At 35.2% G+C, this 26,840-nt stretch overlaps 1 protein-coding gene across 5 annotated transcripts in view; it reads right to left on the reverse strand.

The window, feature by feature from the left end:
- CDC14A (cell division cycle 14A) overlaps positions 1-26,840 on the reverse strand; it is a 61,211-nt gene that overhangs the window by 16,785 nt on the left and 17,586 nt on the right. For 3 of the 5 annotated variants that reach the window (XM_014939251.1, XM_014939252.1, XM_014939248.1), the window contains exons 4-9: positions 24,997-25,089; positions 19,110-19,189; positions 10,297-10,363; positions 7,989-8,051; positions 4,754-4,841; positions 1,896-2,126 (exon numbers count right to left, since the gene is read on the reverse strand). In XM_014939251.1, the coding sequence (XP_014794737.1) occupies positions 1,896-2,126; positions 4,754-4,841; positions 7,989-8,051; positions 10,297-10,363; positions 19,110-19,189; positions 24,997-25,089 (622 nt within the window). The remainder of the gene's footprint in view (positions 1-1,895; positions 2,127-4,753; positions 4,842-7,988; positions 8,052-10,296; positions 10,364-19,109; positions 19,190-24,996; positions 25,090-26,840) is intronic. The other 2 variants (XM_014939249.1, XM_014939250.1) reach the window with 2 other exon arrangements.

Genomic DNA, 26,840 nt, shown 5'->3' on the forward strand with positions numbered 1-26,840 from the left:
CTTAAAAATCAAGGTTCAAATACGTGCAAATACATGTGCACACCACAGCAGGATGTTTCTTATCAGCCAGTGGCTTTTTCTTTTTGAATCAGTTTAGTTGTGAAGCAAACCTATAAAATTTTTCACTGCTATCTGTATAAACAACAATGAATATTGACCAGCATATAATTTTATATATCAATAGCTTAAAATAATTTAACTCATTGCCCCCCAAATCACAAACTCTTCCTGGTTTTAAAGGGAGAGTAGAGAGACAGATAAAATAACACCTACTATCAGACATACCTCTGACTACAGAGGAAGAATTAATCTCTTTCTTATCTACTAGTAAAGTCTCTCCACTTAAACCTTATTTTCACACAAATACAACATTTGTAATTCAGTCTCATGGTGGCCAGTTATTGTTTATGCACCATATGTTATGCTCTCTAAAGGGAAACTCTCTAAGCAGCCATGTATCCTTGCTGACAACTCTGTTCACAATTACAAGCTCTTAAAATTTAACCAGTAACTAAATCATGCTATGACTTTTTAGAAAGTTAAGGTGATTCAGGTAAAAGAATGAAGGCAAAAGTTCACAAATAGTGAGATTCCATAACTGTATACTGGAAGACTAGCCCTAAAGAATCATTTAAAAAGGGGAAGTATTGTTAGAGAGAGAGTTTGGGTTTGGTGTGGGTTTTTTTTTAAACATTAAAGGAATGCAACATGCAAATAGATAACCAAGAGCTGTACTATACTAAACACACATCTGGATAAGAAAATGGTCTCTGAAAATTGCAGGTAACATCTACCAGCTGCATATATCACTAAGACTTCAGTTCTATTCTCTAAGTTCCTGCTAATGTACAAGCTTCTCATAGCAACCCTTTGCATTAAACCATTCTATAACCTCTGGGACAAGCAATTTCTAGTGTGGAAGCTGTGCTTGGAATACTTCTGTAATAAGAGTACAAGAAAACTACAGATAGTACTGTACAGATGGTAACTCTGAGTTAACAACTGATTTAACTTTGTATAGAAGGGTGTAAAAAACCTGAAACTGAGATTATTGGTTTGCTTGTTAAATGGTCAGATGAATCACTAGAAAAATATATTGCATTCCTTTAGCAACTAAGCCTGAAGAATAACGATCTACTCCTGCTGATCAGTAATTTATACCCTCATTTAGTCGATTAGCAGACGTCCAGCTTATTATTGCCAGAATTTCTGGGTTCTAGCCACAGTAACAACTTGCTAGCAAATAAATTTATTTATCTTTGATATGCACGTTTATTGTTCATGGAAAAATTATGAATGAATAGCAGTATTCTTGTTGCAGATCAGCAAGACATTCGTCTCCACAATGTCCTTAACACAACTCTAAACATAAATCAAGCCGTACCCTTCAAAATCTTTGTTAATCATTCTAGACTAAGCATGTTTTGTGTATTTTCTGGCTGATTTGCTGAAATAGGCTGGTTTGAAATGCTGGCATCACAATAACTCACATTAACTTGAAATGTGGAATTCATGCTCCACAGAAAAATGTAGAACAGTCCAAAAGCACAAAGTAAACCTTTCAGTCTTTAGCATTTCCTAGCCAATTATCATAATGCTGTGAAAGCATAGTTCAAAAGAGAAATCTCCATCAACTAAAATTCACGCCTTCAAGTGATATTAAGAAAAAACAGAACAATGAACACAGATTGTCAGTTACTGTAAGTAGTAGTGTAGGATGAAAGAATATGCACATGAAAACAAATATTTGTCAAATATTTAGTCAAGTATCATAAAGCAATATTACTTTCACAACCAAAAAGTGCTATTTTTTAAAATGATTTATGGAATAACTTTTATGGATCTATACTTATTTTGAACTCCAATCTGAGAAATCAATTTTTAAGTGCACATACCTTTGCAATGTACAGCAACAGCACCAGCAGCGTTTTCACAGATGTTCAGGAACCTCTGAACGATACTGTCGCTTGGTGTGCTTCCATCTACGAAGAACAGGTCATAATGCTCAAAACCAGCATCGGTAAAGCGTTTTGCCTCATAAATTTTTTTGTTTAGTCTTATGATTGATGTGACATTGTGTTTCTTGAAATAGGGGAAGTAGGCTTCAGGTGCATGAAGAGGATAACCTATAAAAAAAACAATAAAGCAATAATCATTTAATGTCATATATGAAGTTCAAAGTCCTACTAATAAAAATTGCAGCCAAAGTTAAACATGCCAATACTGAAAACGCTTCAATATTTTATTCAGAATAAACATGTTAAGTGATACAAAAGAACTGTCCACAAAAAAGGTCATGAAGACCACTATAATTAAAAAAAGGATCAGAAAAAAAGAAACAGAGCACAGTATATACGAAATGCTGTCTCCTGTTTAGCCCATTCCTCTCTACAAGTAGGGTTTTATACATAAAGCTACACACATATATGAATTTGGCATTTCAGAACAGCTGATTGTCTACAGTCAAGCTGCAGATCAAAGAATAAGAACATACTTATTGTTCTGGACAGGCTGGATTGATGGGCCAAGGCCAATTGTATGCAGTTCAACAAGGCCAAGTGCCAGGTCCTGCACTTGGGTCACAACAACCCCCTGCAGCGCTACAGGCTGGGGGCAGAGTGGCTGGAGAGCTGCCTGGCAGAAAAGGACCTGGGGGTGTTGGTTGACTGTCAGCTGAACATGGGCCAGCAGTGTGCCCAGGTGGCCAAGAGCATCCTGGCCTGTATCAGGAACAGCGTGGCGAGTAGGACATGGGATGTGATCATCCTGCTGTACTCAGCACTGGTGAGGCCCCTCCTCGAGTACCGTGTCCAGTTTTGTGTCCCTTACCACAAAAAAGACATTGAGGTGCTGGAGCGGGTCCAGAGAAGGGCATCAAAGCTGGTGAGGGGTCTGGAGAATAAGTCTTATGAGGAGAGGCTGAGGGAGCTGGGGTTGTTCAGCCTGGAGAAGAGAAGGCTGAGGGGAGACTTTATCACTCTCTACAACTACCTGAAAAGAGGTTGTAGAGAAGTGGGGGTTGGTCTCTTCTCCCAAGTCACAGGTGATGGACAAGAGGAAATGGCATCAAGTTGTGCCAGGGGAGATTCAGATTGGATATCAGGAAAAATTTTTTACACTGAAAGGATTATTAAGCATTGGAATGGGCTGCCCAGGGAAGTGGTTGAGGCACCAGCCCTGGAGGCATTTAAACCACATAGCGGTTAGTGACATAGTTTAGTGATGGTTTTTTAGGTTGATAGTTGGACCAGATGATCTTAAAGGTCCCTTCCAACCTAGACAATTCTATGACTCTATGCTTTAAGAGAAAACACTATGTTTATGAGGAAAATAGATTGGTGGTCTATACTATGAACAAGAGGAACAGTCAATGTATAAACTAGAGTGCCAGAAGTATTCTTGCTCCACTGTGAAGTAAAAAACTTTAGTGCCTTGATTCAGTCGAGAGACAAAACGATCCTCTAGATAAAGACCAGGAGGGAGCAGGGAGGGAGGGTCATAACCATTTAGGACACTTTAACCAAATAAATGTTCCCTCTTGATGAGAAGGTGAGGGAGTGTGTGCACACACACACGTCCTGTAGGATATATGTACCTAAGATGTAGTTTATTCTTTTCCATTAACAATTAAGTCTTACAAACAAAACACAGGAACAACGTGGCTACCACAAAAATCAGAAGGTCCATCATTAACCAAATTCACTGGTTTATCTCCAGAATTTTTATTCTTGTTCAAATAAAGCCCAAAAGCTTCCTTACAAAACACAAATCATTTCTACAAGTTGTATATGCATTAGTAAATGCAATTAAAGTCACAATATAATGAGAAAAAGGTAGCTTTGTAATGTATACTTACACTCAACTATGTGAGGCTTATTTGTAACCTCATAACCGGATTTTAAGTGCTAGTGTTAATTTAGTAATTTTCAGTTGTATACATGTTGAAAATAGAACACAGGTTTTCAAAATTCCATGGAGTAATTTAAACAATTTTTGAAAAAAAATCTGCAAGAAGGGACTGTAACAGGGATTGGGAAGAAATGCAAACCAACCTAAATGTTTTCTCCCTGGATTTTGTTTAAGTCTTCAGCGGACACTATGCAATTAGCAGCATTCCAGTCATAAACGAAACATGAGACAGCAGAAGTGTCTCAGCAGAAGAACCCAAAAAATAAAACACAAAACCCATGCTCACATTAACAAAGATGACATGGCAGAAAGAATAAGGTGAAAATCGGCAAAAATCTGATTGTATTTTTTACATGACTGATTTTCCTTTAGCTGGATGTAATCTCTACTTTCCCTCTTTCCAGTCAAGTTTCTCTTTTTTTTTTTTTTAATATCACATTAGAATCTTCAGTAGTAAAAGCAAGCTTATTTTTAAAGCCTTTCCTGGACTTTGTTACAAAACTCTTAAAACAATCTCCTTTGCTTTAAGCAACTCACCTTCAATTCTGTATACTTATTATATCAAGTGTCAGGTTCCAGGAGAAAAGTAAGGGACCTGAATTTTTCAGGCACTTTGTCACTGGAAGTCACTGACTGTTAGAAAAATTAGAATTCTTCTAGCAAAGAATAATTCCAAAACCTTTGGAATGAAGTTCTATGATCGCATATATGTTCACTGTATGGTTATTTCTGAAGATGAAAATTAATCTATAAACCTCTATTATCTTTTTCTCATTTGCCATGACTGTTTAACATGCTGGAAAAAAAGTAAGATCATAGAATAGCATTAAAATATACACCATACCATTTTCAAGTTTGCTTTTTGGATGTGGTCCACTAAAGGCCAAAAATTTTCCTGGAATAATCCAGTTGAAGTCACCATTTTCCACTCGCTATAAAAATTTCACAAGAGAAAGAGAAAAGCATTTTATGACTGTACATACAAGGTTAAAAAATTACTCAAGATTTTATTTTACTTTTTACTATGTTCTTGTTGCATTAAAATGAAACACTTCAAATGTAATTAGCTACCTTACCTATGTGAGACTAACCAACCATAAGCATCTTCTCAGATATCTCTTAATTTTAAGTTTTAAGATACCTACTTATAACAACACGGAAAAACATCAACATTCTTGTATATTTTAATCAAAGGATATGGAAAAATACTTCCCTGTAAGGCACTGGCTAAAAAACCCAATTCACAGAAAACAAATTAAAAACCAATTATCCTTCAAAAACAATTATCCTTTCCCTGTAGAAACCGAAATTTACATATTGGCATAAACTCTGATGAGCCAGTAACCACAGAAGCGAAGTATAAATAAAATAAAAAGACTAAATGAAAAAAAAAGCAACTTTCAAACGGTGACATTTTGCATTCCTTGCTCACTTTTAAATGAAAACTTCTGAAAGGCTCTTCAAATTTTGTCAGTGCCAAAACTGGAAGCTTCTTTGGAAATACACGGCTAAAGTTCAAAACTGCCTTTTTTTTTTTTTAATTAAAGAGTGCTCATTCTTCACTTGGCAATGCAGCTATTCTCAGCATGACTTTTAAGGACACAGCACTCAGTTCAACCACATTATTAAGCTTGTGTTTTTAGCTCTCAGCAAATCAAAACATCCTAATGAGTGAAAGATTCTGATAATAGATGCTACTGTAATCAATTCACCAACTGTTTGCTTAGCTAAGCCCATTAGGCTTGCTCCAAATGTCCTCACACAGTGAAAACTCCGCAAGCTAACAAGGTTGCATAAGGACCAGCGAACCAATCTCGCCGTCAAGTCAGCAACCTTGCCCCCCCTCCCCGATTTGTATGACAGACTGCAATCTCAACATTGTAGTACCTCTAGCCCCTTTAAAGATGATGTTAAAAAAAAAGTATTTTTGTATTTGTATTATCAGTTATTTGTGAATTAACTAGTTCTTTATAGTTACATGGGTTATTGTGAATAAATTTTAACCAATGTGAACTACAGATATATAGGCATGTATGTGTATATACTCGACATTACATGCAAACAACATTAATATTTAAAAAAAGAAAGAACTTGAGTATTTTACATCTAGTCCAACAAAAGGGGAATTAGCTGCCTTGATAATATATTAAGATGAAAGAACTATTAATGCGAAATAGAATTTCCTTTAGCCTGCCCCCTTTAAGTCTTATGCAACTTTTCTCCACATAACTGCACATTTGAAGACATAACATAGCAAAAACTTGGAACATTTAAAGTTTTAGAAATATACCACAGGACATATTGAAACATACAAAGCTGACTGTGCATAAAATAATAGAAGACATACCAAAAAATGGACAAAAAGTCAAAGATGACTCCAAGTTCTTGCTTCTCAAACTCAGACAGTGGGCAGCATACTTTGCATATCCATTCACACATACATACTTTTCACAAACTAAAATAATGTTAAGCATTAAACAAGATAATGGGATAGCTTTAGACAATTATTTTAATACTTTTTTCAGGCAGATTAACGCCTATTATATATAGAGATTCCTAAGAATTCTCAGCCTTTTTTTTTTTTTAAGTAAACATTTAACTTTTGTACATAGAGTAAGCAAAAAAAAAAAAAATCATACTTTAAATTTTAGATACAGTTAATTTAATTTTGGTAATTCAGCAAAGGCTAACACGAATTTCTCAATCTGATCATTATAGAACATAATGGTATACAGAAATGCTTTTAATTTTGTGAATAGCTATATGTTATAGTGTGCCTATTGCAGCCAACATCTACTGTATAGATTTGTGTTGTAGATAAAGTTTTTCCACTGTTTACTCCTCCCCTGACTTTGCCCTCTTCCTTGAACATTTGTGAAGCATTTCCTATAGCTGTATGCATTTCAGATATATACTGTCACCCATATCATCTTGCTTGTAAAACAGGTATTTATCAAATGCTATGGACATTTAAGAAAAGCAATTATCCCTATAACTTGTTTGATAATCAGAAATATTCAACTTAAGATAATAAATTTTAAAATGGACATTTTCCGACTACACAAATTTATTCTCATTATTTCCAAGTTTTCTGAAAATTGCAATAGAGGGGCTGGGGGAAAGAATATTGGCTTCAAGAAAGTAACACAACTCTCTTCTTAGAGTTTAATATATATTCAAATGTTTAGTACACCTCTGGTTTATATAATTTTCTCCTTAACAACTGCAACTGCAGGATTTCCAAGGGCAAGGTCCAATACAACTACGTGGTTGTCACTGACTTCAGTAAAAGCTCTTTCCCTTCCTCTGGGTGTGGGAAATGGTAGACAAAGATCATGCAACTCTTCTGGTCCAGATGGATATAAAAGTTCTGTGCCTGTGATTTCCTCTGTGTGCGGCCCAGTTCACAGGTACAGCACAGACATATTTCGAAGGTTCTTGGCAGTAATACAGCTTGAACTGTCTACTACTAGTACGTAAAGGTGCATATGTTTCAGAACGAAGTCCTAGAGGCATCTAGAGCCATTCAGAGTACCTATTCTTAGGTTGTAAGAAGACTGGCAGAACAATGAATGACATCTGCAGGCTTTCATTAGGGAAGTATTTTGGACATATTTTCATTACTGGAATCCCCACGTAATGCATCCTTACTAAAAAAGCCCAAAATGTGTTTAACCTATGTGGCTATAAACGTTTATCATGTATTTGGGACTAATAGCATCTCAAGAAGTAGCTCAACAAGCACTGAAAGAAAACACAGATTGTGTGGGTCAGCTGAGAGACCTTGGATCATGTCCTGGGGGAAGGTTGGGAAAGCATGAAAGAGGTCACAGAAGCCAGAAAGGCTATGAGAAAACAGTAGACTTTTTATGTGATGCACTGAAATTGCAAGGATATTCATCCTGCATGTTTTTCACATGAGTATACTAGTCTCTGGATGTACATAACTTACATATGAACACTGGGGTTTTACTTGAATCAAAATGTGTTTCCAATATGTTTTAAGTTGTGGGATACTGTATACTCTAACTTATTTTAGGTAAACCAAACACATTCAACTCATTATTAAATGTACAAACCTCATAGTGTTCATATTCATCCACATCAAATGTCTTAAAGTCAAAAAATCCATGCTGCAAGGCCTAAAAGGCAATAAGGTGTCAGTTTATTCTGAAATATGATATTTAATATCATTTTATAACACTGTTTTTGAGAATTAAAACTAAGCCACTAAATATGCTTTTGGCTTATTGAAGCCTCTATGTTAAGACAACATTACATTTTGCACAGGTTAACAAGACAGACAACAAAAACTCCAACAATGTCACTAAAGCATGTCAGTTTCATTATTTCCCATTCAAAGACATTACGATGGGACATACGGTTGTTGCATATCACTTAAATCATAAAACTGATTCGCCCCCATACCATTAAGTATATTTTTTTTCTTTAAGGCAGATGACAAATTAAAAAGCAATTCCCTTTTTGTCATACAGTCATTCAATTATTTCTATGCTGAACACATTTTCATGCAGTTGGACATAAAATATAGACTATTAAGAGTTTATTGATTTTCTATACTTAATACGATACGATGTGATGTGATTTTATCACCATAATACTCAGGGAAAATGGCATATACAGAATACAGTACTGTGTATAATCTGTATTTTTTATTTGCTTTTAATACACAGTCCACTGATCGAATGAAGTTCACTGGACTACATTAAACAGTATTTGTTACAGGACAAAGACATGAAGTTTTGTATTTGATTACTGTACTATTATAAAATATGTTAATTTTGTACTGTTTGTGTATACTACTGTATGAAATAAAGTCTATTAATAGGGAATTCATAGCCCAAATTTCCTCCAGGAGTAAGTAGAAGACAGTTTTGCAGCACACATTCATACTGAATCTACGGCATTCTGAGAAGTACAGATATTACACAACATTCTGGGATCAAGGTGTGATAAAAAAAACACACCACAGATCTATGATTTAAAAAATAATCATCATCAGTCTGCCATTATTTGCTACATATAGAGCACCCTTTTTAAGACAAAACAAAAATAGCTTTGTTATAGACAACACAGGCTCAATGATTGGATCTGTCATGGAACCTAAGATACAGAGAGGTTTGTCTGAACAGCTGATTTTGAAAAATGCATTTCATTTAAACACGGCTGGCTGGCTGTGCTCTAGAATTTGTAGGACTCCCCCAGATTACACGTATATGATATATATGGGCACACAAACACCAGATTTACCCAGGCAGACTAAGATTTTACTTTAGATTAAGGCATATGTTTTCTTTTCAAAGTATTTTTACCTCTGTAGGTGAACTGGAAAAAATTCAGTAATAAATTTTATGGGAACAAAGGAGAACAAACAAACTGATTCTCAAAGTCCTTTTGACATGTTTGTTGCAGATAAATTACAGTGACTGCACCAACTGCTTCACAGAGCTTCAGGATCCATAGAATGCCACACAAATTAGAGTCTTGCTGTTAACTGACAGCTCCTTTCCCACCCCCACAGAACTAAAAATATTAAGCTTGTTCTCTCTTTTTTTAATTTTTAAGAAACATTTGTTTTGCCATACTTTCAAAAATTACAAATAGTCTATAAACTGCATGTACAGAACTGTTCATATGGCTTGCTGCATTCATCAAGATCATCAGGAAACGATGAACAAAATTTAATCTTTGTTTATAGTATGAAATATACACTATAACAGTAAGTTATATGTATAACAGTATACACTGTAACTAAAAGTTGCCAATTAAGATGCAATGTAACATTTTTTTAAAAAGCAATATTGGAGCTTAATACTGCCCAGGACCAGGACTGTTCAAAGTGACACATCAAAACACTAGTAACATTAGGTTTCATTCTTTTTAAACAATTCTAAAAAGACTAGTGTCAAACACTGAACCAAGCGTGTTGAGGGAATGGTGGGGTGAAGTACATGCAAAAACTGCTCAGAAGAAATCACAGTACACCTAGGTGTCTGTCTCACTTGGCTTTATCAACCTACGTTATTCCCTTTTACCAGGGGTTATAAATGATCTATTAGCAGCCCTAGTGTGCTGCCTTCCACTGTGAAGAAGGACTCTCGGGCAGCCCTGGTGCATTTGCAGATTCCAGTTCCTAAGGTGAAGCTCAGGAAGCTGTCACAGGCCAGGCCAGTCAGGCAGAAGTGTAACCTTCTGCCATTGTCACTACTCAAACACAGTCCTCAGCACCTTAGGCTTCATGACAGGGTACTACTCAATTCACGCATTTTGCTTTGAAATCAGATTTTCTAGTGTATTTTCACAGTATTTTACTTCACATTTTAAAAGTCAATTTAAATCTGTTTTGCTAAGGAAAAGTGTTATTACCTTATTTATTCCCTGTAAACAGTCCAAGATCGTAAGATTGTACGTGCAGTTCCCAAATGAAGCATCCCTATAGATTTAATGCAAATTAATTTAATACATGCAGAATAACTATAAGAACTTGGGAAAAGGCAGGACACAACAGAATAGATTCAAGTAATTCAATCCCCTCTGAGAAATTTCAATTAAAGTCCAAAGATGACATCTTCCCAGAAGCTTGTTCACGCTAAAGCTCCCCCCATCAAAGATGTAGCAAACCGTAAATGTAGTTAGATACTACAAATTATTTTAAGTGTGTATTTTACATCACTTAATTATATGCCCTTTATAAAATTATTTATGCTGTCCTGGAACAGGAAGCCTTGCATCCTCTCTCAATTGTGTAAGGATAGTAGCAAATAAAGCAAAGCTTGCTTTAACCATTATTCAAGTCTTAATTGAGTTACACTGTCTAACAAGGAAAGGCAAATAGACTTCTAGCGTGGATTTAATTTACAGGCTCTCATTTTGATGCCTGGTTATGGATGTGATTAAAAAATACCCAGATATAATTAAATTTGGAACAACTTGATGTTAGTTCTGCTACTATGAAAATAACAATTTCTCTTTAAAAGATTACAAAAATACCCCAAGGCAAAACATAAATGTGTAAGAGACACCAACATAAAAATAAATAACACAACCAAAAAATAACAGCAACAAATGTATTGTGAAAAAAAGAAAAAATATTTTTCAAAGTCTGCTTCAGACCAGTTTGAATTTTAACAAAATTCCGCCTGGGCAAATTATTTCCTAATTACGCATTAAAGAGATCTTCTACAGTTTTGCTCTAATCTGGAATGCTAAGAATTGCAAATTAACAGAATAGCAAAATTTTAGTTTTCAGCTAAAATTTATCTTTAATCTATACATGATTCAAAATTTCAATCTTTTATTGTAAATTTTCCTTTTTTGATAGTCTATTTGCTATAAGTAGATGGAAATTTGTTATATTGATATGTTCCTTCAGTCCCAAGTACTTTAATGCTCACCCGTTCTTTAAGAGCAGAGTAAGTATAGCAGTTTTGAACAAGCAGTGCTCGTAGAAAATGTATTTAAGAAAATGAAAAGCTAAAATTTTGGTAGTGTCATTTTACAGAAAGACTACTATAGAAAAGCTTTCAAGTTATTAGATTATTAAAAAATACTTAGTCACAATATTTTAGAATGGGAGCTTTAAAGTGTGAATAAACCTTCAATACCCAAAGCCAACAAGGAAGTTTTATCAAAACTAAAAGCCAGAAAGTATTTTCATTATATTAGATAAGCAGAACATACCAAAGCTGTAAAATATAAACTTTACAGACAATACAGTTTTGACAGGAGAAAGTTGGATAAGAGATGATTTTAACACAAAAGCAGTTTAGCAAACAAAAAAGTCTTCCAAGCAAAAAATCTGAAGGCCCCAATGGGAGCACATATATAGCAGAAAACCTTTAAAAGCTGCAGCAGTTTTCTGAAGGAGCTGACAGAAACAACAAAACCTAAACCAATGCAAACCACAAAACTAAGTATTTAGAGAAATATGAATAAGATTGTAGCAGACGTTCTATATTACATGTTATTTTGCTATAACAAAATAATTTTTGTGATTTTATCTATATGTATACAACTACTTCTTTACCACCCAATAATGCAGTACATAAAAACAATACTGGGAAAAAAGCCACATAATCTCTAATCCATTTGTAAGAAGCGCTATGAGAGCAAGAGGGAGAAGGGAGAGGAGAGGAGGGAGGACACCGAACTTGACCTAGATGCACAAGATAAGCCTATCATAACTCCAGGTGTACGGACAGCTATCACCCGTGGAGTGCAGGGGGATGCTGACAGCTCACATCTATTGCCCACATCATCCCTGCCTCACACGTCTCATTCCTGCTGCTGTGCACCTAACCGTTAAAGTAGGTGTACTCTGACTGGAGAAAACAGCTCTGCCGAGACTTGCCATCCACACGCAGTGAAATAATAGAAAGACTGGAAGCAAGGGAAGTCAGGCAAAGTTTTGGAATGAAGAAATAAAAAACTGTTTAAACATAATCCCAATTTCCCAGACACTCAAAGAATAGCAGTATTCTAATGTTTTTTAAAAGAAATGCAACACACTCAGCTACCATCTGAAAAACTCACACACTCACTCAGCATCTTTTGTGTCAGAATGTGCTAATATAATGGAACAATAAACACACACTGAATATGAATGGCAGTACAGCATGGTAGTGAAATAACACCTGGAAGCAGTGGCTTAGTATTAGCTAATGCCTGAAGGGAAAGAATGATGTTTGAAGAACCATGGCAAATACTGAGTGTATTATATCAGGCCTTGCCATAATTTCTCTTTTTTTCCCCTCTGCCCCTCAAGTATCTTTTGGTAAGAAAACACAAGCAAATCATAAAAGTTCCCTCTACCGGAATTTGTAAAACAATAAAATAGAACAAAATCTATGCGCTTTGTTTTCCTTAAAGCCACAGCCATTTTTATTTTAGCACTCCCAATCCTTTTCAGAGTAAATCCAGGAATATACATATTTTCTTTTCTAGTTTCCAGAAGAAAAACCACCCAATCAGAATAAATTTGAGATGCAAGTTTTTCTGAAAATTTACTGTTATTTTTTACTGTATTTACTGTAATTTTTTAGTCAAGGTATCCACACATTGAATTTTAGGTGTAAGAACAAAAAAATTCATCTGGCAGAAGTTGTATGTATAATCCATGAGGGCTCTGCCAGATCCATTGGTACAGTAGAGATCTCTGAAGAAGAGGTAAGGCAAGTGCTTGTACACTCAGTATTAGGAGATGAAACCAAGCTACCAGTTTCAGAACACGCAGCAAGCAACAAAATGCACTTTATAAAGTTGTTTTAAATATTAAAAAAATATAAAATACTAGTTTATTTTTGAAGCAAAGTTGCAGTGTATTTAGGAGGTGACATTTTTTATATTCAATCTTCTTATCAAATGGATGATTTCATATTATTCCAGAGAAGCATTAGTATTCCTTTAGAGTTTAGTCAGAGAGCATTTTGCAGAAGTATTAGAGAGGACAGATGCTTAATGCCAATCTTACTGCCAACTACATGTCTAGAAAGGTCTTGAAATACTCAAAAGTCAAAGATTAAGAGTTTATCATGACCTGACCTCCTGAATGTTTTAAATAAATTACTCGAGTAAAATATCTTTTTGTTTAGGGGGAATTAAGTTATTAAAATAATTATTATAGCCTATTTTAATAATAATACAGTATATTTAAATAATTATAACTAATTATTTTGATTCTTTCTTTGTTAAAAGCAAAGCCAAAACAAATCTCCTTCCCAGTCACCGAGAGGACTTCCTCCAGGCTAAGGCTGAGTTATCAAGTTCTTTTTCTAGCCCAGAGAAATCAGTCAGAAGTCATGTCAAACTATTAAGCAGCTTTGTAAATATTTTTTAAACAAATCTTATTTTCTGAGTCCTGAATTAGTACATTTACTGGAGAAAACTAAGTAATTAAAAACTAACGCAGAACAGCTAGTTCAATTTCACTGTTCTGTGTCAACTCATCTTCCTTCCTACTGATGTATAAATTTCCAGGCCACGGATAAAAACTTTGGATACTGTCAGACCTTGTACTAACATTTACAAAAACTCTGTTAGAAATACAGCTATTCTAATACCACATTGACTTGAGAAGTCAATTCTATAGCACTAGATCCACCAGCACACATTTTCCTTCTACCAATAGCAGACAAATTTCAAAGTTTTATAGCAATAATTAATAATACTAATTTTAGCTTGCATAAAAAGCAATAGATTTTGAATGGGCCACACTTTGTACCACAGTAAAACCAAACACAAGTACCAATAGTTATGCGGAAGAGCACCACAAAGAAAAAATACCTTTATTATCCTTGATGAAACAATTTTAGATTAAATTTAAATGAATTACAGGCATTCTTCCTATTTAAAATTATTCTTCTTTGTGCATTGTATATCACAGTCATCAGCCTATTTTACAGAAAACTAATCCACATGCTTAAGTTTAAGACAGTAATTTTTAACTTAGTGGGAATACTTATGAATATATAAAAATATTTAGACTGTTTCACTGGTAGGAACCAAGCTATTTGGATTTTAAGTGTTATACCTTTTTTCTCAACTCAGAATTCTGTGTTTAAAAAAGCATAGAAGGGAAAGGAAGACCTCACTTCCTACCAGAATGACAGAACAGAGTACATACAGGCATCTCCTGCACAGTTTTACAGTGTCGGTGCTCTGATTTCTGTTGCTGATCACATTTCATTACAGTACTCTTCCAGTCTTTTATGGAAAAATGCGTAACCACCTTGACTTTCAAGCAGTATTTTACCAACTATAACCTGATAGTACTCTATTTGCTTTCTAAATGTGAATATTTCTATGTGATACAGATGTATCATACTTCATACAGTACAGAATCTGAGCCAGCATTACAGAGCTGCAAATCCCACATCCAATTTCACAGTTATTGCAGCTGACCTCAATACTGCATAACACTTTCCCTTTCACCAAACCTCTAAACACTGTCAGTAGCAAACCAGTTTGTTTACCCAGCACTTGCCAATAAAGAAACAAAACCCAAAAGCTACAAACTAAAATCTAGCTCTGAAATTCATGTCATATCGAGAGATTGAACGCAATAATACTGATTTTTTTTTCTCTTCATATTAAAGTCAATACAGAGTAGTTTGAGGTAAAAGTCTAAATCTTAGTTTCAGAATAGGAAACTGGTATTTATGATGACTGAAAAATGCTGTTAGCACCATTTTCATAAATGAAAGTGAAAAGACACAGTACAAGATCTTCAAGAGACTAGAGCATCACCAAGTGACAGTGAATCAGCCAAAAATAAGATGAAAGTGTCTCAAAGATAGTAGTGCCCTATCCTCCTGCTTTGTCTTTAGTTTTTCTATGATAAAACCAAAACATTTTTCATGTATCTTGTAAGATGGCTATTCTGAATTCCTTCCACCCCTGAACAATATTTGCTGAAGCTGTCTTTAAATGAAATGCCAGCTGAAGATCTAAGCCGATTAAGGTTTTTTGAGGTCACTGAGCTACATGAAAGTAGATCTGTTTCCCAGTGGTCACTTCATGTAAACATACCTCAATACTCCGTAAAGAATATGACAACCCTGCAGCTTCTACCTATTGCAAGTTGTCTGTTTTGTTTTTTTCTCTAAATAAAAGATAATTCAGATATCAAATTAACAAACTTATTAAACAGTCTAGCTGTAACACTTAACTGACCGTTGCTCACTGATAAACTCTTGCACTTCAATATACTATAGCAGTTATAGAATATCTAAGTTCCAGGCTCCAAGAATAAATTAATGTCAATTAAGTACCGAATACCAATGATTATTGTATCAAATTAGTTCCTTCCTCGACCTTAGAATAGGAGGCATGAGGTAAGACATTTGGGTTATGTTTTTCATTGTATGCAAGAGTCATTTTAGTCCTTTTCAAGACATTAAAGATGTGGAAGGAGTGCAAACCTTTTCATAGCACCAACTTGTTTCTTCACAATATATCTCATTGCTAAGCAGATATACTACCTAAGGCAGTGCTACTGCTTCCAGCACAGGTTCATTTGCTTGAGCCTCTGTATCACACTATATTTTGTACCAGAGATGTCTCCAATGTCTTAGAATAGACATTGAGAAAATCTCAAAGGCCTTGGAAAACCAGGGAAGGAGGAATAAATTATTTCTTCCCCATTCCCAGCTAATCTATTGTTCCACTGCGGGCCTTCATCAGATCCTACTTGCCCTTCTCTCAGCCACAGTAATTCTTAAGCTCCTTACGTATCTATTCCAGCCTTGTCCTATGAATTCAATTCCCAAATATGCCCTCTCTGAGCCTCCTCATTTCTTACCTAACCTCCTATCTTGTCAGGATCCTTCAGTTTTTTTCCTCGCTCCTCTTTGTCTCACCTCCCATCCAGCTAGATTACACAGCCTTTTTTCCCAGCAGGACAAACTATACTGCAGGTAACAGGATCTGCTTTGGCTCTAATTCAGTGCCAAGACCCAACACAGTCCAAAGCAGCTCCAAAAGAAACTTGAGCACTTTCCAGCCCCATGCCATTTAAGAAAGAACACTCAAGAAATCAAGATATTCAATTCTAGCAAAATCTCGTAACGCTATATTCCTTCTAGAAACAGCAAGGTTCTGCTCAAGAAGATCACCTCCCTCCCACCCTCTAAAATAGCTAAAGCTTTGAATTAAAAACAACAACACCACCACCACCACCAACCAACCAAAGCCACACCAAAACCCAACCACACCACAGAAAATCCATCACAAAACAACCCCACAACCTCCTCAAAAGCTTTAGTTTTATCCAATCATTTATCCCCCAGGAACCCAGCACTTGAAACACACGGACAAAGACTGTGCAGAGGAGTTACATTTTGGAAGGCTGCCTGCTCTATACATTTATCTTGCTCTTCTCTTGAAGCTGACAAACAGAATTAAGTAATTATACTTTTAATTATTATGACAACCCAGACTGCAAAAAATGAGTAGTGCCTTTGCTGGACATTCTCTTCTTCAGTCTTTTCAGTTTGCATTCTCTCCCCTGGGAAACATGAAATACTCTTTGTATATAATATAAAACTATCTTTAGAAAATCTTGCTGTTTCTTGTATTTTTGACCCCTCCTTTGCTGATCCCAGAGTAGCTAATTATTCTATTGTTGAATACAATTTTATGAATTCAAACTCACAAGGATTTGCTTTAAATCCTTAAATAAATTTGCTTATTTAACTTAAAATGAAATTGTTTCATGTCATTAAATTTGTTACTGTGCCAGCTAAGCAGAAATAGCATTTTTTATTATTATTACTACTACTATCATCATCATCATTATTTTAAGGAACTAATTGCAAGGCAAAGGACTATAGCCTTTAGTTTAAGCAAATAGGGTTATATGAGATTGCTATGCAAACACACTATTCCAAGTTTTCTGTCTTACAGTTTTGGGATCTGAGAAGTAAGGTTCTTTGCTTTGTCAGAACCTCTTTTCTACCTTTTTCTATCCTAACTTTAGTGTGGGAGAAAGAAACCTAAAGACATAACAATTTACTATATTTCCAAACAGTAATTTTCTTTAATTGGTGAACAAGATACAGCTATTCTCAAGTAACATACTTCCTCCATTACTAAGAGAGTTTTGCTTTTTGAGCAAGTTTTGAATAAACTAAGCTTAAGATTCTGAAAAATTTAAGTCACTTAAGTATCAAAAGCTCTTTTATGTAATTAGTACTCCTGCCAAAGTTGAACCACTGAGAATTTGATATGAAAGGGAGGATCAAGTTTTTTTAGACTCCACTAAAATGCTACATAGTAATCCCCAGAAGGAAGGAAAACATTGCAGGGAAATAGTTCACTTGCTTCTTCCCCAAAACGATAAGGAGACAGAAGAATGTATTCACACCGGTTTTATGCTCAGAATAATAGAGTTTACTTCAAATAACTTCTTGTAGCAATTTTCCAACTTTCTGTAAATGGAAAGGACTGTTGTAATTATTTCAAACTGGGAGAAGACCAGGAAACAAAGAATCTAAAAGCTGGAGGAAAACTACACATTACTCTGTTTAACTTAGCTCATCATGCCTCGATTTTATATAGAATTTGGAGATGTTAAAAAACACTGACGTGTTTAAAGTAACATTTTTTTTTATGCATTGTACATGTCTTTTATAATTAGCTGAAGAAAATATGGATATCAAGAGCTCAGTAAAATTCTTGGTCTTTGGAGAGCTACTGAAACCAAGTACATGTATAAACTCTCCGCCAATAAAAGCTATAATTTGATACCATTTGTGTTTGATAGCTTAAGATTTCAAAGTCAAACTGGTCTTCACATAGAAATCTACCATCCCAAAGTTTATTCTGTATCTGGCTCTTGTACAAGCTGTAAGAAGAGAAACAATCTGATATGCCTTTGGTAAGTGGCTGTAGAATCAGATGAATTTGATATAGACAAGGTAGATCTACATTTACAAATGCATCAGCTGACAGTGAACACTACTTGTAAAACACTGACTCCCCTAAAAAAGAGGACATTGACCTTCTTAAAGTTGCCTTTCACTGCCAGCGTTTGCATAAGAATACTGCAAGGTATTTTCATTCACAAAGTCCAAGGGCATTTCATGGTCCACACCATGAAAAGAATCTGGAAGTCTACTAGACAGACATGACAGCTAAAACTCCTCAGATATAAGTCTTAGTATGGCCTTAGTACAGATAAATAAAGACAAACTGATAGAAACTAACTATCATGCATTGAAAACAGAAAGGCAAAGCAATCTAATAACTGGAACGTTAGTACTTGTTCGGTAAAATAGCGAAAATATAACAGTATAAAACCCCCTTCATTCAACCTAGCCGGTTAAGTACTAGGTAATTGAAAAGATTTTAATTGCTTCCAAATAGTAAAGCATCATAAAGAAAAGTTTTACTTGTTAAATCACAAACATGCTAAGAGCTATTTTCTAAACTTGACAGTTTGCATGACTGGGAGTGTTACTTAAAACTTAAATCAATTGAAATGGTTTTATTATTCCAACACAGAGCAAGTAATTTCACTAGAAGAAAAATAAATAAATAAATAAATGCTTTCTGGAGATCAGTCACTTTGATACAACATCTGTATCAGACATTAAACCCTTTTCTGGGAAGGCAATCTGAAAAATTTATATTTAGTAAACTCCAAAACATCACAGTTAAGCCCATTTCTCATGTTCACGTACCTAAATGGAAGATATGGTGGATTAGATCCAGACATAAGCGTTCTGTAAGCTTCTTCTGGTGTTTTCTTCAAGTATATTACCTAAAGGGGGTGGGGGAAGAGGGAAAAAAAAAAAAAGCCTTGAGCCTGAGAAGTCATTAACCACATGTACACTTCCCACAGACCACTAAACTCTTAATATACACTGTACTCCTTTATGACCAACTCCTATGACATTTATAGGTCAGAAAAGACATATCTACACAAAGTAAAAGATTCAGAAATCAATTTATTGTCATTCCCCACTTTTAAAAAATTAAAAATCACATATTGCTGCAACTGAGAGACTTCATACTAAAATGAAAAACAGGCATCTATGCTAGAAGTTCTCTGTCCAGCTTCAGATCAGTCAAAATATCGTCACTGCAGTTGACAAGGGAAACATTTCTCCACCACAGCTCAATGGAAGATTTTCCAAGACAAATATTTTTTGATTCCTAATTATCAGTATCAAACTACTAATTAACAAAATTATCCAATTCAACAAGATGAACCTGTTACTATGAGACCAACATATATTAACATAACACCCTAAACCATTCTGCTATCACTGAACACCTCCAGCTCAGCTTGCTTACTTATGAAAGAAATTAGAACACAGCCACATCTTGTTGCATTTCAATTCCTATTTGTACAGTAAAAGTGTTCCTAAATAAATTTAGCTCAGAATACATATTAAGCAAGTGCCTTATTTACAAAAAAAGATTTCATCCATGAGGTATATTCCATGTGCACGAACATGTATTGTAAATGAAGACACAATTTTCTTAGCCATTTCCCTCAATTCACTTTACAACCAGCACCTACCAGGCTACTTTTTAGTGCTATGCACATTTAACTGTTGAATATAAAGTATTCTAATAATTATTTTCTTAACCAAGACATTGTCTAATTCCTGATCTAAAAGCTTTATTCAACTTTTGACCTTGAACACATTAGAATATAGGTAAGCCATGGTCACTCCCAGAATATTTGCAATTTGCTTTATATCTGGAGTCATATCTCAAGTTAATGGGATTCTTAGTATTCTCTAAGAAGTCAGTATGGTAGGTAGATTTTCTTGTGTTTCTTCCTCAAGCATGAACAAGGCAAGCACAAAAGATCAGATACAGATAAAACAACCAAAAAAAATGACAAGTAAAACAGTGTGAAAAACTCCTTGCATGATGCAATGAAAAGAGGGTCCAGAATCATCTCTGTTTTTCAGCTATTTCATCATTTTGAAAAACTGGTCTAATTTTGGACCAAAACCCTCTACACAAATTTATTTGCCTTCAAAAGATAAATTCCCGGACACAGAGCTGTATTTCAGTCTCAGCCCCTAATGCTGCTGCTCCACTCATCATGGGCACATCGATAGCACTGATCAGTACAACCAGTATCCAAAAAGAGGATCAAACCCCACTTATCTTCAAATGTTAAATCTCAACACTGAGGCAGTGTCAACATTGCTGTTTCATTTAGCAGGGACACAAATTACATATCTCGAAACATCTAATGTTGAGAAACACTACATTGTTTCTCAAAATTAATGTGCCTGTATTTGCCTGGACTTCCATATTCCCCCCTCCTTAGCCTCCAAAAGCAAAGGTTTCCTGAAACCTATCACCAAAACAGACCACAATTTCTGTATTAAATTCTATTTATTCTATGTTATGAGAACAATTGTTTCTAACTCAATTATTTCTAACTCTTTGTTATTGGGGTCAAACCAGTAATTACTAAGACTGAAACAGATTCAGAGATTTATTTAATTTAAAAAAGGGAAGGGGCCCATTTATTTTATTTTGAGGCTGTAACTTTCTGCCTACAGCAATGATTGCTAACTAATGGCACCGACTTCATGCCTTCAGCCCCTGCAGCATAGCAATGCTATTCTTTCTCAGTCATTTCTAAAAGATTCATTTAGTCTATGAAAGAAGTCTCTGTTATATTTCCTTTACAGTCCCCCACCCACCACAAAAGTTTTGCATTTAAGAACAATGCATCCTGTGCAATAGATTTGGGGGGGCGGGGGGTGGCGTGTATTTCAAAGAAAAATACAGATTTTATTTATGTCGATTAATGTCAATAATCACATCAATTAGCTTACATTTAAAGCCTAAATTCCTGCTTGTAGTCAAAAGGTCCTTAGAGGGTAGTTTAGAGGACTTCAGGGAAAGATGAGTTTCCATCTTACACAGCAAGAAGTCAGAAATCTGAACTAGGGGCAAATTTGTACTATATGAATGTTTTCCCAATGCTGCAGTTTTTATTTCGCATAAGTTATGAGACTTCAAAGCTGTCTCTGCTCAAAGACACATACACATGATATTTTGAAGCAAACACTGCTAGTTGTCTGTCCACAAAGCTCATAATACAGACATCAGGATGGAAACAGGAAAAAGACGTTAAGAACACAAAAGGAAGGAAGAGAGAGAAAGAAACACTGAAGAGAGCTCTTGAAAAAACAGAAGTATCACAGATGTCAAGAATAATGCAATAATTGAAGGAAGGAGGATAATGAAATGGAGAAGGAAACACTACAGTACATGTCTTCAGTACTTAAAAAGTAGTGTTATCCATTAAGAAAAACCCAGGAGACCATTTTCTGACTCATCTTTATCAATGAAAATTCAGCAACTGAAACTTAGCTTCATTTTTTAATCTAATATGATGAATCTTCAGAGTGCTTTCATTCTGCAACATATATAAAAAAAACCCACAACACAAGGAGCCTGTAGTGAATAGTTCGTAAAAACTGAACCTATATCTAAGCAATAATGCAAGTAAGAGCCTTTAAAAATAAAAGTCACTTCCCAGATAGGAGCTATTCTCTTACAAGAGTTGGTTTACAAGGGACAAGGTTGTCCCTTTCCCCACTGTCACTAGTCTAACTCATAGCATGTGGCAACATACACACTGCCAAGAAAATTCATATCCTATGTCCTAAAAAGTTTACAAGTAGGGAATAAGTATTTTGCAAGTCCACCTTAACACTCATCCACAATATTTCAAATACAATTTGGATTCATCTTATTCCCACCCTCATGTGCCACTTCTGAAATAAAAGTGTATGGCACAGACCCATTCCAGAGCTACTAAGTTATCACAAGAATTCTGTGAAGCCAATCTAAGGGAATCTGAGGAACGGTGGTGCTTGAAACAGCAAAGAGGCTGTATATGCTGCAGTAACTGAAAAGTCTTTGTGCTTGCTTACCCTCCAAGGGAGGGATTACGGATTTGAGCAGTAGTGTGATATGCTTAGATTACAAGAGAATAAACTTGTAGAACTTCAGGTAGGGCTGAGAAGTCTAACTCATATAGGGAAAAACACTCCTGCAAGCAAATGACTGTACACACCAAATTAGATTGCTATTACCCAGTCATTTGCCGCAATAAAATTAAAAACCAAAGAACTCAACAGCTTTTATCCCTTATTAGCATTACAGAAGTCAAATACAAGCTATTACTACCAAAATACACACTTAAAGTAATTGTGAGAAAGAAGTATGACCAGCCCACCTGCTATCTACAAAGAAAAGGAAAAAGAGCTCACTGGATCTCTTTTCAGAGCTTGTCACAGTATAAAAGCATTATGTTTCACCAGGACTGCTCAAAAGTCAGATTTTGGTCCACTTACCAAGTTCTGGTCTGTCAAGTACTGCAAGAGATAACTACTACTTGTCTGCTACAAGAGTAAAATGAAAGCTCTAGGTTTACCAGCAATAGCAAGTGTCATACACATGTTTTATCTTCCTCCTGCCCCATTTCTCTAAAAGTACAAGAGCAGTCACTGTACAAACAGAGTATTATTCATCCTGCTCTTCTCCCCCAGTGCATTCAAACCTTACTACACAGCAGAGTGCACAACCAGGTAGGGGTTCCTTGCTTTCCAACCAGAAAAGAAATATAACAAATACTTAAGAATAAGGAAAGAGGGACCCAGCCCCTAATTCATCCATATGTTATCAGACAGGAGATAACGCACTCTCCTTTGTGATTTCTCCAAGAACAAATTCTTTGATGCCAAGCATGGAGTTAATGTAATCACTTCAGTATATTTCAGCTAAACCTACTACCTTTTCACCTGTCTTCCCCCTAAAAACTACTATCGACAAAGTCAAACCAGGCTACTTTAGTTTTTGTATGCATAGAAGTACTTGAATACTATTTTAAAACAATTTTTAAAGATCTCCCTAACAACTAAATTAAGTCTCCAAACAGATGAAGGGAAAAGCAAAGTAATACCAGCTTCAAAATATTCTCTATGGCACATGGTAAGACTTTGTAAAACGTAGTAGCACCCTGCTTCTCACATCAGTGAAACAGTCTGTGTTGTAGTCTTGGCCACTTCAAAGGAACCCTAAACTTCTCTGTAAGATCAGAGAAGTCTAAATGTTCTTCTGTTCTTGTAACACTTTAAATATTTTTTCTTCTTAATCTGAATCTTATGACAGAAGTAATCTTTGTAGAATTCTTAAGAGCAAGGAAAATAATTTAGCAACTGGACGTGATTAGCCCAAATGTATTGAAAGTCCATTGTAAAACTGAAATTTAGAAAACACATCTAACAGGCAAACTACCGCCAATAAAGTTTAAAGACTTAACTTTCACTTAAACTTATGAGTCTCTTACTAAAATATTTTAATAGCTATAGGGTATTACAGTTTAACTTATTTAAGAAGCTGTTTAATGGAACAATCTAAGTTGCATAATCACCACTGGAAACCCATTCCTCGAACCTGATCCACTGTTTTCCACGTTTCATTTTACACTTAATATTTTAACATCAGGATAAATAAAACAAGTCTTCTCAATTAACTTTCACACATTGGCAATGCGAAAAGATTTTTAAAATTTGAACTTAACCCCAATTTTTTTTCCATCTTCAAATTTACAAATGCTCTTTCTCAAGAGCATTTACACACTATCCCCATACTCGTAAAACATTTTATTCAATTACAAGAATCTGCACCCTAATTTCTTTCAGTCTTATCATCTGCATTTATTGATCTTTGCTTTCAGCATGACCTCAGGCCTGAAAGAAATAACCCAGCTTCCACACAGTGTAATGCCTGACTTAGCAGAGACTTGCAGAGCTCAGCTGACCATGTGGATGCCAGCTCAGAACGAGCAGCTTGCTAATTTCCAACCTTATCAGCATCTTTATTGCAAAGATACTTCGAGTTTTCTACAACTGTGCTCCAATTCTGGACAGTAGAGCAGAAAGATGAAATTGAAGTTTGAGCTACACTGCTATGAAGACACACAAGTGGCTGTGCAAGTGTCAGCTTGGGACTATCAAAACTTACGTGATAGCACAACAAAGTAGGCTTGTGTAACTAAGACGCCCTGTGTATTGCATATTATCTGTAATACTAAAATGCTGAAATATCTTTGTTTTTCCATTACTCTGAGTAGGCTATGCAAATTAACCAAGACAAGAAATCCATCTAGTAATCACTATGCTTCTGGTCTACTAACTTTAAGAAAGCTTTTTTTCCCCCACAGCCTTTCTCCTCCCCAGTATGAATCTCACTACTGCCATGAGCAGTGATTGATCCTAAGACAGCTAAATTTAGAGGTAAGTTTGTCTTTTGCAATTTTGACATTCAAGAAAATGGTATCCTATGGAATACATGCACCTGATCCATCCAAGCCACTCTCTGTGTAGTAAAGTAAACAGAGTTAAGTGCCAAAGACAGGGCTTCTCTAAAACTCATACAGCAGAATTTTCAACAACCGCTTAGAGAAGAATCAAATGACAATCTGCCTACCTCCCTAAAGCTCCATCCCCTGAGATCTTTACATGTAGCAGGTGTCTCTTAAGGAAGGTCAGAAGTATCCATGTGATAAATAATACTTACTGCATATGCACCTATTAAAAATGCTGCATTTGCTCGTTTCTGCTGGTCAAAACTGGTATAGTACACTATCTTCTTTCTTGATAGACTGAAATACTGTTAAAAAAAACCAAACACAACAGACAGCATATTTACTGAGAGGAGAATACACTTTAAAAATATTTTTTAAAAGTCTTTTTTCCAAAAACTGAAAAATAAATCAGAAAACATTCTTACTGAAATTCTTAGAATTAAAGGTGAAAAAATTACTGATACCATGAACAATCTTCTTACATTATAGGCAAGAGTGCAGGGAAACAGGCAGTGTATCAAGGCAGATCTCTTAGTTTACTGTACAAAAATATCCTATAAAATGCAGTTAAACCAAAATTTTCAATATAAAATACTGGAATTTTTTTCCCAAGTTTAAATATTTGAACAATAGCTTATGAATATTGATTTAAGACAATGCTGTTTTCAAACTAAAACATCCTCCTATATGTTAAATCTCTTTAGCACATAATTATGTGGAGAAGATGAGAAAAACTGAAGCAATCGATCTTACAGGTATTTTAGAAGCTAAACTCCACTCTTCAATCTATACTACCTGAAAAGAGGGGTGACAGACATCTTTAAAAAGCTTCAACAGCAAGAATTTATAAAAAATTAAATGATTTCACTAGTGAAAGGCCTGAAAAAAAGGCTGGGCAGAGACAAAACTACTAACACTTCCAATTCTTACTTTAAGAAGAAAAGAAGCCTCTGTCAGAACCCCGTGGACAAAACTCCCATTGAAAACAAGACCAACAAGCACAAGAAAAGAACAATAATGACAAAGCTGCAGCCAAACTATTTAAAGTCTTAACTTAAATATTGTGAGTTGGACAGTTTTTTGCATTATAATTTTTTTTAGCTTAATTTTTTTAGCTAAATATAACTTTTTTGGCTTATAACTTTCATTATATTTTGCAACACTGTTACTCATGTTTTTCCTAACAGATTTCTACAGTACTACTACAGTTTTGAGGAAGTCATCAGTAGGCATACTGGAATCTGCTACTAAATATTTGAAGTGTATTTCTATTTTCTAGAGTTGCACATTTTATAAACTGTCTTTATACCAGTGCTACTGTTACCCAATTTCAGTTTTTTAACTCAAATTTGACAATTTAAATTTACTTTTCTACTCTTGGCACTGATGATGCTTAGGCGTGCAAGAAAAAGGAACTGCTGCAGAACTGTGTTTTATTTGAGTACTGCCAACTATATTTCACTTCCACAAATCCATAAATGTGAACTCTCATCTTATATCTTGTTGCAAATTTTAGGACAGCTTTAGCCACATGCATCAAGTTTTGCAAAAAAACAAATGGCTGATATATAGGTTTTCTCCTGAGTTTGTGGACCACAGCGACCGTCTTGCTCCCACCCCCCACAGAAATAGCACCTTTAATTGCAGTGCTAACTGTACATTCCACTCTGGCCTTCTTACAACTTCCTTCGTGGAAGGAGTGAGAGTTAATGAAACTGAGTAGATCTAAATAGGACTGTAATTCCTGAGATAGCTGGTTGCTCTTGATTGGGAGTGGTTATATCTTGAGACCAAGAGCGTCATCTCCCTCTCTGTATATGCAAACATATAAAGCACAAGTAGTTATTTAATTAGTGAAGCATTCAATTATTATTAAAACTTGACAAAATTAATCCCAGTATTTTAAGATCCCTTCTTTATTCCCCCTCCTCAATTTTTTAATTTTAGTGTTCTCTAACTGCAATTCCACCCATGATGTGTAGGTGGGATAAGATTACAGTAGTTATGCAACAGTGACAGAACTTCAATTATAACTTATTGACTACTGCTTATTTTA

The sequence above is a fragment of the Calidris pugnax genome, unplaced genomic scaffold (genome assembly GCF_001431845.1).
Source record: "Calidris pugnax isolate Ruff unplaced genomic scaffold, ASM143184v1 scaffold18, whole genome shotgun sequence".
NCBI classification, from domain to species: domain Eukaryota; kingdom Metazoa; phylum Chordata; class Aves; order Charadriiformes; family Scolopacidae; genus Calidris; species Calidris pugnax.